Source organism: Cupressus sempervirens, chromosome 11 (genome assembly GCF_028749045.1).
Source record: "Cupressus sempervirens isolate cs-2001-9-10 chromosome 11, ASM2874904v1, whole genome shotgun sequence".
NCBI lineage: Eukaryota > Viridiplantae > Streptophyta > Pinopsida > Cupressales > Cupressaceae > Cupressus > Cupressus sempervirens.
Window position 1 is genome coordinate 644,565,578 of NC_143128.1, and position 13,804 is coordinate 644,579,381.

General features: G+C 36.1%; 1 protein-coding gene across 2 annotated transcripts; it reads right to left on the bottom strand.

The window, feature by feature from the left end:
* Nucleotides 1-1,199: 1,199 nt before the first annotated feature.
* Nucleotides 1,200-7,534, bottom strand: LOC149531407 (uncharacterized). 2 transcript variants are annotated; one of them, XR_016358815.1, is made up of 3 exons: nt 6,363-7,479; nt 4,247-6,137; nt 1,200-1,597 (listed from the first exon to the last, which is right to left on the bottom strand). XR_016358815.1 is itself a non-coding variant. In XM_089810229.1 (2 exons), exon 2 carries the CDS (start codon nt 5,406-5,408, stop codon nt 4,398-4,400), a length of 1,011 nt encoding a protein of 336 aa, XP_089666355.1. In that variant the 5' UTR covers nt 5,409-6,137; nt 6,363-7,534; the 3' UTR covers nt 4,156-4,397. The 2 variants fall into 2 exon arrangements, 1 of the variants encoding a protein (XP_089666355.1); XM_089810229.1 differs by lacking the exon at nt 1,200-1,597 and having other exon boundaries at nt 4,156-6,137; nt 6,363-7,534.
* Between the last annotated feature and the right edge of the window lie 6,270 nt (nt 7,535-13,804).

Here is a 13,804-nt window from a genome sequence, read left to right on the forward strand (position 1 = left end):
GTCTTGTAACATATCTACATTGATGAAATAACTATACATAATTATTACAACTGTATACACCTTAAAATTGGCAAAAACCTAAACAATGAGAATTTCAATCAAACAATGAAGATTAAAGACAAAATTAGAGAAATGAGGAAGATAAAAAACTTTCAAATCAATCACAACATCAAGTTATTTGAGTAGTTAATCAATTAATTGCCTAAACTTTTGATTCATTTATATTCAAAAGCCAAAATCACTTTCAAAGAGGAAATTCAATTCAAAAAATCAAAAATTAAAATAAAAGGGAAAACAATAAAGAAAAAAGTTGAAAATAAATGCAACATTTAATAAATCAATTATATTCATTATCCTCTCAAAAGTGAAATCCACCCTTTTTGGAATTTAAAAGAATTGAAAATCTTTATTTATCCCCACAAACCAAGTATGTTGGACTTTTCCTCTTGGGGTGTTGTGAGATATTTTCAATTTTATCCTTACCCCAAGTAAAAGATAAATCTCAGATCTTTACCCTAGTTCCCTTCTAAAGTCCCATAAATAGAAGGGAAAAACAAGAGCAAATGACCCAAGTTTTATGCATCCTTAATATAGGCATATATTAGAGCTAGCATTTTGATAATCCATTTAGCATCATTATTATTGAGGTTTTTAGTATCATTTTAGCATCATTTAAGCATTATCTAACATTATTTACCATTGTTTAGTTTCATGCATACGCATATTTTTAGCATTTTCATGTTCTCATCTTGATATATCTTGCATTTTATATAGATCTCATATAGTTGTGCACAGATCTGCACAAATAACATAATCTCATTCTAGAACTATCACTAAGATGCTGGTTTGAGAGCGATTTTAGCAGTTGTAATAAGAGAAACATGAGATGTTTGTGGATTGCTTATTTGATAGTTGTTTCTTGGGTCTAGCTTACTTCACTGTACTATTCTAACTACATTTTACACCAAGGTCTCATGAATACACGTACAACTAGATAGACTTGACTGTATATATTTGCAAGTTTATGCACTAGGTGTATATTCCCTATTTAAACTTCTGTTTTAGCTTTTCTATCCTTGTATCTTGTAACCTTGGTCTTTTTAGAGAAAGAAAATGCCACAAAATACAGTTTGTGGCTTATTTCTTTACACCAAATATGCACCTATTTAATCTAACAAATGTAGATGTTCCACAACGTATTAAATCTCAGCTAGGCACAAATTGATTGAACCAACTAAATATTCGGCCTGTACGGATATAAAATTTCGAGAAACCTGAAATAAGAAACTAGCACGACCCACTTTTACCTCATTTGAATGATATCTTGTAGCAATCCTCTCCCCAAGCTAATTTTTACAACTCTATAACCTTCCCAACCATCCAAAGAGCTCTTGAAATGTAAAAGAGAGTTTTATTTACTCTTGCACCTCTTCCCTCGATTATGTACGAACACAAAAACTGGAACCTCTTAGTTGTTTAAGTGAACGCGACTCGTCTCGTGACCACTCAGATAACTCCTCCAAGGTATCAGCCACATATGCGCTCACGTGCACATACATCCCCCCCTTTTCAGCTCTTCACATATACAACGTTTAATCTTCCACATGCAACGTTCAAAATACATTCAAAATCAACATCTCAGACAGTAGAAAAGACATCTGAACAACATAAAATGAGTGCTTATACCACAAGCAAGATCTGACACACAAATTAAATTTCAACTATCAAAAAAAGGAGAATCAAATGATATCCAGATTAACGTTAGCGTTAGTGCAGGCACCTTCCACTCCGTAACTAATTTGGATAAATGTAGTAGCTTTCGTGCTCGCTTAGCAATTGATGGGATGAGACTCATTATAATGGATTGGATTTGAACTCAGAAATCTAACCTGAACGTTTTATTTCTTGCAATTCTTAGTCTATTGGTGAGGAAGGCTTAAACATCACATATCAAGGTTTGAATCTTAAGCTAAAAGTGTTAAATAATCAACATTGACTTATTTTTCTAAACTTAATTTCTTTTTCAATATGTATTAAATAGGTCAACACTGACTTATTTTTCCAAACTTAATTTCTTTTTCAATATGTAATGTTTAAGAATGACCTTACTGATAACATCCTTATATCTACCCCTAGATCTACCATTTGTTTAATTTTTTAATCTCCAAAACCACCCTTACCATTGACACACTGACTGCGACTGTGAAATCCAAAACCCCATTGTTATGGACGACCTTCATTCTTTTATATTATTATTTAAAAACTTTGCATAAACAATGGAGTTATCAATTTTCAAAGAAACCAAATGAGTTCAGGTCGCAAGACTAGAATCTAGGTACACTCTTCTTCCGCCATGAGCTCTTCATTATGGCTTTCCATTGTTAGGTTCAGTTTCCTCCTGCTCCACAGTATTATTCTGTCAATTACAAGGAATAATAAAACCCATTGAAAATAGATACCCGAATGTCCGATTGCAGACATCTGCTATATAGTGGTAATAAGTTTAGGTTATGGGATATCTTGTTCGATAAATTTGCAGTTTCTTTAATGGCTTCCAAAATTGTCATGGATGATCAAGGCATTTATTCAGTCCAAACATAAATTCTACTACTGGAACCGGAATCTGTGGAGAAGTAATATAGAATGACAAAAGACTTATTATGTCATTGCTTGAAATCGAGCATGTGATTCCCAGTAAAGAGACTCTTAAATTAAATTTCTATATTCACATATGATTGCAATTTTCCATAAAATCAGAGAATAAACGTAAACAGTGATAATCTTTATTCAATTTCATGGATTTTTTTATGGAGGAATAGAAATTTCAGACAGTTCGAAAAACTTGTATTTTAACTATAACATGTCGACACAAAAGGAGTAACTCTCCTTTAACATACTTCTGGATAAAAGTCATCTTTAAACCCAATCATTTTTTTGTCCTTGAGGTGGAGCGTCTTTGAAGGATCTCAGTAATAATTAGGCCACTAATTCTCATTGTGTGCACCATTCATCAAAATTCAAAAAGAATTCTCCTTGAATAATTTTATGAGAGCTTGACAATTTCCCAACTGTTAAAAAAATATTGACGCAGAATTCTAACCCCACGACCTTGAACTCAGAGCACAGCAACTTAGACCAATAAACCTGTGTTCGGGCGCTTGAAAATTTTCAACAATTACTTACTTTTGTGTCAAATCACAACGTTCCTACCAACCTTTCAAGTCCTACCGAATCTCAGATCAGGAGAGAAGGTAATCATTCGCATTATTTTAGGCGGTCACAAATGGTAGATGAAAATGGAAATTCATAAAAATCATCATTTCGTAGAATATTAATCGGACGGTTACAGTCTCTATATCAATATAGTAACACTACCATTTCCAAAATCTGAAACAGATGTTTCGACCTCTTTCTTGTGCTAACTTCTATTGATGCAATGATTATTATTTCAATGACCATGGCTGACGAGAGTGGATAAAATCAACATCACCATTTGCTTGAATAGTAAGCAGACTATTAGAATATCTAAATCAGTATAGGAGCGCTGCCATTTTCAAAATCTGAACCAGATGTTTCAACCTTCTTACACCAACCTTTATTTGCAATGATTATTGTTGCAATGAAAATGACTGACAAAAATGGAAATTAATCAACATCACCATTTGTTGGAATATTAAGTCGACAATTACAATATCTATATCAACGTAGGAGCTCTACCATTTGTAAAATTTGAACCAGAAGTTCAAGCGGCCTTTTTCTTATGTTAACCTTTATTAATGCAATTATCCTTTCAGATTTAAACTTTAGTCTTTCCACCAGAGCGTTGTTTTTTCTTAAAAGTAGGATTTAAATCTCTAGAATGCACCCTACACCAATCAGTCCGTGATTCTTCTCTCTGCGCTATGGAATTTTAGTTTGACGAAATCCCGGCAGAATGTGTCCCGCTTGGCAAATTCCATTTACAATTTTATATTAGATGCATGTGAGTTACAGAATTAAATATAAGTTGATTTCCTTCCAGATTAATAGCATGTAGAAGCTATTTCACAGATCAGCTCATAAGAAAAACAAGCATTTCTTCATAATATTAGCAACTGTAACATGAACAACGTACACTAATATTATTTTTATAAGGTAAAAATAGACGTGGAAATATTTGTGTAGGAATGGGGAAGTAGAACTAGAGATCCCCATGGATTTCATATTTATGCCTGTAAATATACAAAATGAAAGAGTTCAGGAGTACCTGACTGCTAAAATCTTTGATTTGAATAACCTGAGAAAGCAGTCCGAAATTCCTGTTTGCAAAACGTATTTGTACTCGAAGTTAACCCAGCTGAGAGAAGAAATGAAGCACAAGTAGTTATTAGTATAATCAACATTTGCAATAATTGATGTTATTTTTGGCGTTGATCATCGCTGGTCTTGTCCTGTTGCTGCTGCCGATCAAGGTAATGATGATGTTGATAGTCGGGGTGGTTGAGGGATCTCCAAGCACTCATGACAGGGGCAAAGATTCCGATTTGGCCTTCGTGGAAGAGATTGTTTTGCTGATGAAGGGAAGGCGCCTGGTGTAGTGAAGGCAGGGGCACGTAGCCAGAATGCCCAGAGGTCGGCAGTTCGAATCCCATGCAGGCACCAGACATATTGATTCTCGGCACCGTTTGCGCTTGCAGCGGACTTGAACAAGCTGCAAAATTTCCAGGTCCTGAATGGAGTGCCTGAGAATCCTCATTCTCACTCTGGTTCTTACTTCTGTATGCCCAGGGTTGAGGCGCAGATAAATGTCTTGAATTTGCCCAAATGCTTTGCCCCTCTACTGACTCCCTTTGCTCGATGAAGCCAAGCGAAGCCAAATCTGTGGCTTGTTTAATTTTCCGTAGCTCCTGCTGGACAAATCCCTCGCTTCCGAACCCTGAATCGCCGTCCATTGACGCCATTGTTACGGCTGGGGTTTGAATCTCAGCGGCACCGGCAAATGCATTGTTTCTGGCCATATCTCCTCGCAAAGCTCCGGCTATGGTTGCCGCTGAAGCAGGAAGCGTTCCTGTGCCGGTGGCGGCAATAATGGAGGGCTCCGCCTGCTGAAGCAGCCATTGAATCGTTTCTCCGTCCGATTTGTGGCCGAGTTCTCTGGTTAGCTGAAATATTCTGGCAGCGCATGTCGCTGGCATGCGAATTCGCCGTCCCCGCCCGTCCACTTTTGTGTGCCTGTCTTTGCTCGACGATCTTTTCAAAGCATTCTTCATATTACTGCCGGCAAATGAAGGAATCGCCGGCGTAATGATCTGAGTTTTGCTGGCTGAATCTACTCTCACTATTCCTGTGCTCTGGTTCGGCTCTTGTGCTGCTCGAACCACAGCCTCTACAAAAGATTCTCCGGCTCCTGACAAATTTCCTCCGTCCATTTTAACTCAACCGTGTGAATTAGGCATTTCCGAAATATCAAATAAATAATCAGATTCAAAAAAGCGTCCAGTGCAAATTAATGTACCAGTGATTACTATTAATGCCCGAAGAGATTTTCTGAAGAAGGTAAGATAAGAAGCTGAAGGATTTGAGTGATTTTCCATCAGCAATCTGCTTAAGTTACAATATATTTTTGAAGCCGAAATACAAATACGGTTCCTTCAAATCCATACCAGTTATAGTAGCTCATATTTATTCACGGTACCGCACTTCCTGTCTGAAATGAATCGGGCCACACGTGGGGTTCTCTTCCTCTGCACAGTCCTTCAAAGGGCCACTTCTGAACCCCACCATGAACACCACATTATATTTATCAAAACACAAATATATAAAATTAATGGCTTCCGCTCATTGATAACAAGATAAGAAGAAGAAGATAGGGCAAAGTATCAAAGTTCAATGGCGGTGAGTGAGGCGGGAACAGACAAAACCCAGCCTCAGATGATGAGCATCAACAGAATTTATGGTGCTGATTTACTTATATTTCCATTAAACAAATGCCTCTGGACCCACGCTGACGCCCTACTGACGATATATCTTCATTTCCAATCACTGTCATCAACTATTCATGAATTCCTCATTAAATTGCCTTTTATTTCAAGCTTTTCTCCCTGCGCTGTAGAATTTTTGGCTTTAGCTTTGGATTTTCTTCAAGGATTTACCTCGTCCTAAAACAAGTCACACTCCGAATCATGAAATAACTAAAAAAGAAACAGATTCTTTGATGTAAATAGTTGGCGTAAACCTTGTTTTCAAGCTTTCTCGTTGATTGCCCTAAAATCTGACGTAAAGACAAAGGACTCGAGAAAGAAACAACACCAGAAATCAAAGGAAATATAATAAATGTACTCGGATTACTAGAGGACGGTGTGTGAAAACTATGATCAACTTACATGCGTCTTGATTTGATGAATGTCGGTTTTGTAAACGATATTATTGGAATTCTGAATGCACGTGAACGAGAAGCTGTACAAGGCAGGCGTGCGCAGTTAACAGATTGACCTTTCCACGTGTGTCGCCATTTCTTCACTGCACAGTCAATGAAAAACCTGTGCGGGTTTTCTGCTCTTCTTTTATGTTTTTCCGGTACTCCAGTTAAAATGGCAAATTAAGCTTCAATTTCCTTCAGGTTTGCATTTGCCAGAACAAGATCACTCCATCACTACTGGTACAATTTTGGTATTGCTGTCGTTTCCTCTTTCCTGCAATGCCATGTCATTTCCATCTTTATCAACAGCTTTTAATGCTTCCCCACATGAGATCTGCAGTCCATCCCCTACCAAAGTTTGTTTATCTCTCACAACCAGCATAAATCACCTAAAGAAGCTCAAATTCATGCCTAAACAGGCTCAAATTTCCTGTCAAATTTTTAATCTAATGACATTTCTGGATTTAACTCCCAAATTTCCTGTCAGCCCTTTAAAGTAATATGATATTTCTGGATTTACCTGCCTGAAAACTTCAAATGTCAGATCTCTTATACAGAACAGGTTTTATGCATTCCAAGCTCCCTGGCACGAATCTGCCCTTTACACCTCCCAAAGTTCACCATTGAACATAATGTATCCTCTGAAAAGCATTTCCTGCTAATATTCTAAATAATATAACCAAAAGAAACAGAAAACAATTTTTCTTTTTTGAAAAAACCACGAATCAGAACCCTAATGACCGTAGCAGAGCTCGAATTCCTCAATAAATGAAACAGCAACTTTTCTGTGCCGATTTTAAAGACTCTGAAACAGATCATTAATGTTTATGGCGTTTCTCAGACAGATACTCTGGTACACTGATACTCATAATTCTGCTGGTTTCGACTTCCGTACTGGTAAATTGCAGTATGTAACCTCAAATTATTACTTTCGATTCTATCAATGCCGTAAAAGAAAATTTCACAGCCATTCCCGTCATGCGTTTACTGTAAATCTTCCAGTGGTTTTGCGATTCACCTAGACAAGATAGAATTACATCAGAACAGAAGGGTAAAATATCAGATTTTTCTTTTTCTTTTCAATCCTCTGAAATTCCAGAGATGCAGACGAAATATGCGACTGAAAACGCCATGATTATGTTGGCAACAGGTGCGGGTCCCACTTACAATGGCATCTTTTATCTTTCCGTCTAATCACGCCGACGGGAAATGATTGCCGGTATTATTCAAACCCTAACGGAAGAAAAAACATGACCGGTATCAGTTGATTACTGAGCATATCGAATATGTCCGTAAAGCCGACAAACCAAGTGAAAAATAGGTGGATTTCGAGGTTTTGACACATTTATACATTTTAACGGTCTAATTCGTTTTAACCGTTGAAATCATGCTGTTTTTTGTGTTTCGTTTGGTGTGGGATGGGGACAGAGACTCAATGGCGCACTGCCACGTGTCGTTAGGGACGCGACCAAGAACAAAGACAAAGCGACCGGTTCAACCCTTCGATTAGTCCGTAACGCGCGGGGAGCGCGCAGTCTGACCTACGCGTGCCGGTCGAACAGGTCATCTTGTTTTGTACGTTGGATTTTATGGGTTCTAACCCTTGGATTTGATTTGACCATGGGTTTCATGCAATTAATTTTTTATTTTTTATTATTGATAAATAGTCCTTTTCTATTAATAAAATATACTAAGAATACAATTCACAAAAAAGACGCCGGGGGAGACAAGATCACCCCGCAAAAGAGTTCACACGGTCGAAACCGGACTTAAAAACACGGCCTCAGCCGGAAACAACAACTACTCATAAAAAAAAAATAGAATAAACAACCTTAAGCTGCCAAGGCAGTGCCAGCCGAAGGAGGAGGATCATCTTTATCAGGAAATCCCCACGTATCAATGGGATGGTGGGGCGGATTGGGAACATTCTTGCTGTCATCAACAACAACAGGATCAGGGGCAACCTTTGCATCCTTAACCTCTGGCCGTAGAGGAGAAATTGGCAAAGCCATGCAAGGAAAATTTCCAGAATGCGCTCGCCGAGGCCGAAGAGGAGGAGTCGGGGACCGGCCAGAACCATCGCGGGGTGGGGAAGTAGAGCAGCACCTCCATCCGCTATCACCACCACTGGGATAGCTGTGGCGGGAAGCTTGGGAGTGCGGTGTGTGTGAGTGGCAGCCTGAGGACTAGTGACGAGAACGACGGTCATGAGGCGTAGAGGAACTCCGACAATGGTGCGAGGAGCAGTGCTCCAGTGATTTAACAATTCCTGTAAGTGAGCAACTTTTAGGGCAACTTTATTAGCTTGCACCTGGATCTACATAATCACATTGTTACAAATGCATGCCTTAGTGTACATAGCAATGTTAACATCCAAAAAACTATGAGTGAATAGAACAACATTCCTATCTTTTCATAGAGAAAACAAAATTTCCATCCTGAAGGTATGCCAAATCTGAGTGAATTTCTAAGGAATTCTGGGGGAATCACCCAACAGGATCATGCGCCATGAAAATGGTTCAAGCCTGAAAGGCTTGAAAAAATCATGAATCCAATGCCAATAATTTTGAGCACGCTTACAAAACTAGAAAATATGCAAAAAGGACTCAAGCTGACCACAGAAGGGACATCTGGGAGCAGGAACCCCAATGTGCTTGAGCCGAGGCCCCAAGGGAAGACCTTGGAAGACAAGGCACCAAGCAAAGTGGGCAATCTTGGGTTCTGTAATAGCACTCCAAATGGTGTCAAAACATTTTCTCCATTGAGAAAGTGAAGATTGCAAATGCCACCGCTGGTTAAGCGTGTCAACCATTAGAAGATGGGGCGAGAGGCATCTGTACCCCATATTGGGCTTATAATTGGCAAATGGAGTGGCAGGATACCACTTCCAATCATGCCACCAAGGCCGAACAGACTAAATCCCCACCTTATGAACTAGGTGCACAAGGATGGAAGACAGGAGAAGTTCAAAAATTTGTTGATCCGCATGGACAAGGCAGTACTAAACTTGCATATCTTCCCATGACCTGAAACTCATGGTGAACTTGCAATTAATTTTCAGCAAGGCTTCAAATAGAAATATTATACTAGCTTGTTTGGGACATTGGATTTCATAACTATTATTACAAGTTTGTAAATTAGCAATTCCATTTTGGGGTGCAATGGAAACTTGAAGTGATACTAAAGGGTAATAGAAGAAAAAAGTAGGGAGGATTTTTTTCATAATCTAAATTGTGAGGATAAGAAATTTAATCTTTGAACTATTAAAAATAAAAATAATACATGAAAAAGTTTCAATAGATATCTCGGATATTCATTTACATAGATGTAGATATGATATCTATATTATAATAGTTTTATTTTGCATATATAAAATATTGTGACATCAGTTTTAGGCTATAATTCTTCTTCCAATAAAAATAAATAAATAGCTATTTAAAACTAAAAATAATGGTTATTTTTACAATAAGTTGAAACTTAAAGTAAAAGAAAAATAGCTTTTGGAAGGTGTTTTGTTGGAAAATTTGCATTCTAGAAGAGAATTTTTTTACAAAAAATTATCTTACAATTGGTATAAACATTAACAAGTGTTATGTAAGTTTATAGCTTTACTGTGTAAAAATTTAATACTAACATTGATATATTTTCAAATCACTTAAATGGATTATTACAATTATGTTGTATATTATATTTTAATAGGAACTAACATTGTTATATTTTATAATTACTTAAATAAATAATTACAATCATGTTTTTAAAATACAAAGTGACCAAAACTATAATTATTACAATCATGTTGATATTGATATTTGTACAAAATTAAAAATAGTGGGAATAATTGGAAAAATGAAAAATATATTTTATGTTACTAATAAAAAAATATTTATATAGTTTTGTAGTGCATTGAAGGATCTCTGATTCTAAGATTTTAAAACTCAAATATAACATTTTTCAAAATATTAAAAAAATATAATTTACAAACAAATATAAAACTTGTTTTAAAAGCTATTGTCAAATCAAAATGAATGGAAGCTTATTGTAAAATCAAAATGAATGGGAGCTCATTGTATGGTGCATTGAGGTGAACCATTTTAATCTTTTTTTTAAGGTATCTAAAATGCTATTAACTTGAACTAGTTTTAATGCCTTAAATTTTAAATATTTATCCATTTGGCTTAAAAACATTGGAACATGATCGGACAAAAAAATACGCCAAATGTAACAACCTTGAACATTCCATCATATGATTACATGGCAATAACATTAAAAGGAAAATAAAAACCAACCAAAATATAAATGGATGTGATCACTTTGATTGTCTTGCTTCTCTTGTAGAGAAAACTAGATGGTTGATTTCTAAATGATTTACAACTTTACAAAAGGAATGTCTTCAATGTAATTAGGGTACTACATACTAGTTTCATGCATTTTTATATACTAGTATTTGTATATTTGAAGGGTGAAAGGGTTATGTTGATAGGTAATTATATATATTAAATGATATTACTATATTGTTGACGTAGAAAGATTTCTTGTGATATCGGTTTGATTGGTGTATTATTTTTATACACCTATTATTGTCTACGGTAGCAGTACCATAGACACTTGTCACAATGATAATTTATGTGGTAATATCTCATTTTAATCAATACACAAATATAAGCATGGTAGAGCTCAACATTTGTACTTACCAACTTTTCTAGAAAATTCTTTGTTTATAGATAGTGGTAAATTAATTTCTCCTTGCAACTTGTCAAAAGTGTATAACTTCTCTATGATTCTATCTAATATCCCCTACTCCATCTCTTCCATCAATTACAAGTGCAACTATTTCTTTCCCCCACTTGAAAAGATCATTTTATTATCTATCTCTTGAGTAGCCTCAATTGATCATTACAATCTTTGGATATCTCCAATAATATCTAAAGTTCTCATTCCATGTTGGCCCCATCAATGGAGGTATTTAGTGCAATATGATACTAAGAAACTTGACATGATATTTGATAATTTTTTAGATATTTTTTCTGAATGAAATGATTAATGAGAGCTCAATCTTGCTTAGTTGAAATAGACTAAACATATACTCACTAGAAATGCTAGAAAAAAATATATACACACTATTTTATTTCTCTTTTTTAATCCTTGGAAATACTGTTGATAATAAATAGAAACATATATGGTTGGAGAGGAATCGTCGCATATTCCAAGATGTCCGGCTTGGTGTTTTGCATCTTTGGTGGAAAATATCACATTCTCTTCAGGAAACTATTCTTGTGAAGTGTGAGCTTGATTGGGGGTATCGATCCGGTTGATCTTGCTATCTGTAATCGCCTCAATTTTCATCTGCAAGATGGGGTTGCAGCTCATAGGTTTCCTTCTATGTCCAGGCAGCTTCACCATCAGAGGAAGGGTCGAGTTAACCGGGATGGGCACTGGACTCCTCCTCCCTGTGGAGTTCTGAAAATTAACACTGATGGTTCTTCCCGTGGGAATCCTAGTCCGGCTGGTATTGGCGGAGTGGCTCGTTGTAGTTCTGGGGATGTTAAATTTTTCTTCTCAGTTCATAAGGGTGATTATACTAACAATCTCATGGAAGCTCAAGCTATTTTATATGCTGTGGAACAGTGTTGCTTGCGGGGATGGAGTAAGATTATTTGTGAGTCTGATTCCTAGGTGGTGGTGAACATGCTTTCTTCGCAAGAGCTTGAGGATGTTAGTTGGCAGCTGGCCATTATTGTTAAGCATATTCTTTTCTTCTCTTCCTCTTTTCAGTTCATTAGGTTCACGTATATTCCTTGTGAATGGAATAGAACTACTGATTGTTTAGCCAAATGGGCTTCTAGTCATGATCCGGGTTGGAATATTAGGGATAGGAGGCAACTGTCCTTTGAGATGGTGCAAGAATTTGATGATCTTGTTGCTCAGGATCGAGCTCCTTGTTGAGCTCTCCTTGTTGTATTCCTTTCTGTCTTAATAAATTTTTACCCCTCTTTTTGCAATGATCTCCCATAGTGTCATTATGTTTAAACATATATAAAGAAATCTCTAAAGATGATCATAGAAAGATGGATAAGAGCGTGCACACATGATATATAAAAGAATCAGAAAGACAAACCACAGATTGAGACACATTATAAAATTGTCTAAATGCTCAAGTAATTAGTGAGCAAGCCAATATTCTAGTTCAACTGGCTATGTAGATTGAGTTAAGATGCACATTCATGGAGTTGTTATATACACAAGCATATCTAAGTGTTTTTGTGACTGTACATGTTAACTAGAAGGTTTATGGGCGTTATCAAAGATTCAAGTGATCCTGCTATGAAGAACAAAAGATAAGATCAATAGTTAAGTTTGATTGGTCACTTAGTTAGTCATATGCGCCACATTGTCTTAATTTTTAATTTTTAATTTTTAGGGACAACATTATAGATTTCAATTTTGTTTTTTGGCATAGTTAGTTAAGCTATTTAGGTGGTAGGCCAACCTTATTTAAGGTGGTGGTAAAATATAATATTGTAGCCTAATAACTTGGTGTTATAAATTATTGATGAAATTGAGTTTTTGCATGTGTGATGAAGGTGTGGTTGAAAAGTAAGTTTGGTTGATGCAAGAATTGAATATTTAATAGTATTGAAGTGGATCTACCAGATAAGAAGTGTCATAATTAGATCACTTTCATCATGTGTCCATCTAAAGGAAACCCTTTGTAAGTTTGTAGGCTGAATTTGTTAGCATTTGGCATTAGCAATCATTGAAAGTAGGAGATTAATTAACCAAGAGGTGCAATCAAATATGATCAGTGAGAGGTTGTCATTGATGGAAAATTAGTAATAGTAGAAACATAATGCCCCCACCTAAGAATCCTTGGAACATAAGAATAAAAGATGCACTAATTTTTCCCCCTTAATATAAGTTACTTTACAACAACATAGACTAACCAAGTGCAATGATAAAACATCTAAATAGGATAATTAAAAAAGAAACATGACATAAATCACATGTTTGCATACACAAGTGAAAGTCATTCTAACACTTCCAAATATTCCCAAGCACTAAACCAAATCTTAGAATCAAATATCACACATTCATGGGATACTCAAAGGAGATATGGATAACATCCATGAACCCCAAGAGGGAGATATTAAACTATCTTTCCCAAGAAAGATGTTTTTTTAAGCCTAGAATAAAAGTTCCTAGCATGGTTAAACCTACATGTCCATTTATAACTAGTCATAGCATAATCAAAATAGTAAGAGTCAATCCTCAAATGGTCCTGTAGAAGATCAAGGCTCAAGGTTATAATCATACATCCACTGGACACCATGCTAAAGGCCAAATGTTGAATCCTAAAATTTGGCAAAGTCTAAAATTTCCTACAAACCTCCCAAAATCTAGAATCTTTAT

What these genes read in the sequence shown, in the direction of transcription:
- LOC149531407 (XM_089810229.1), bottom strand. Translation starts at nt 5,408, where the DNA reads ATGGACGGAGGAAATTTGTCAGGAGCCGGAGAATCTTTTGTAGAGGCT.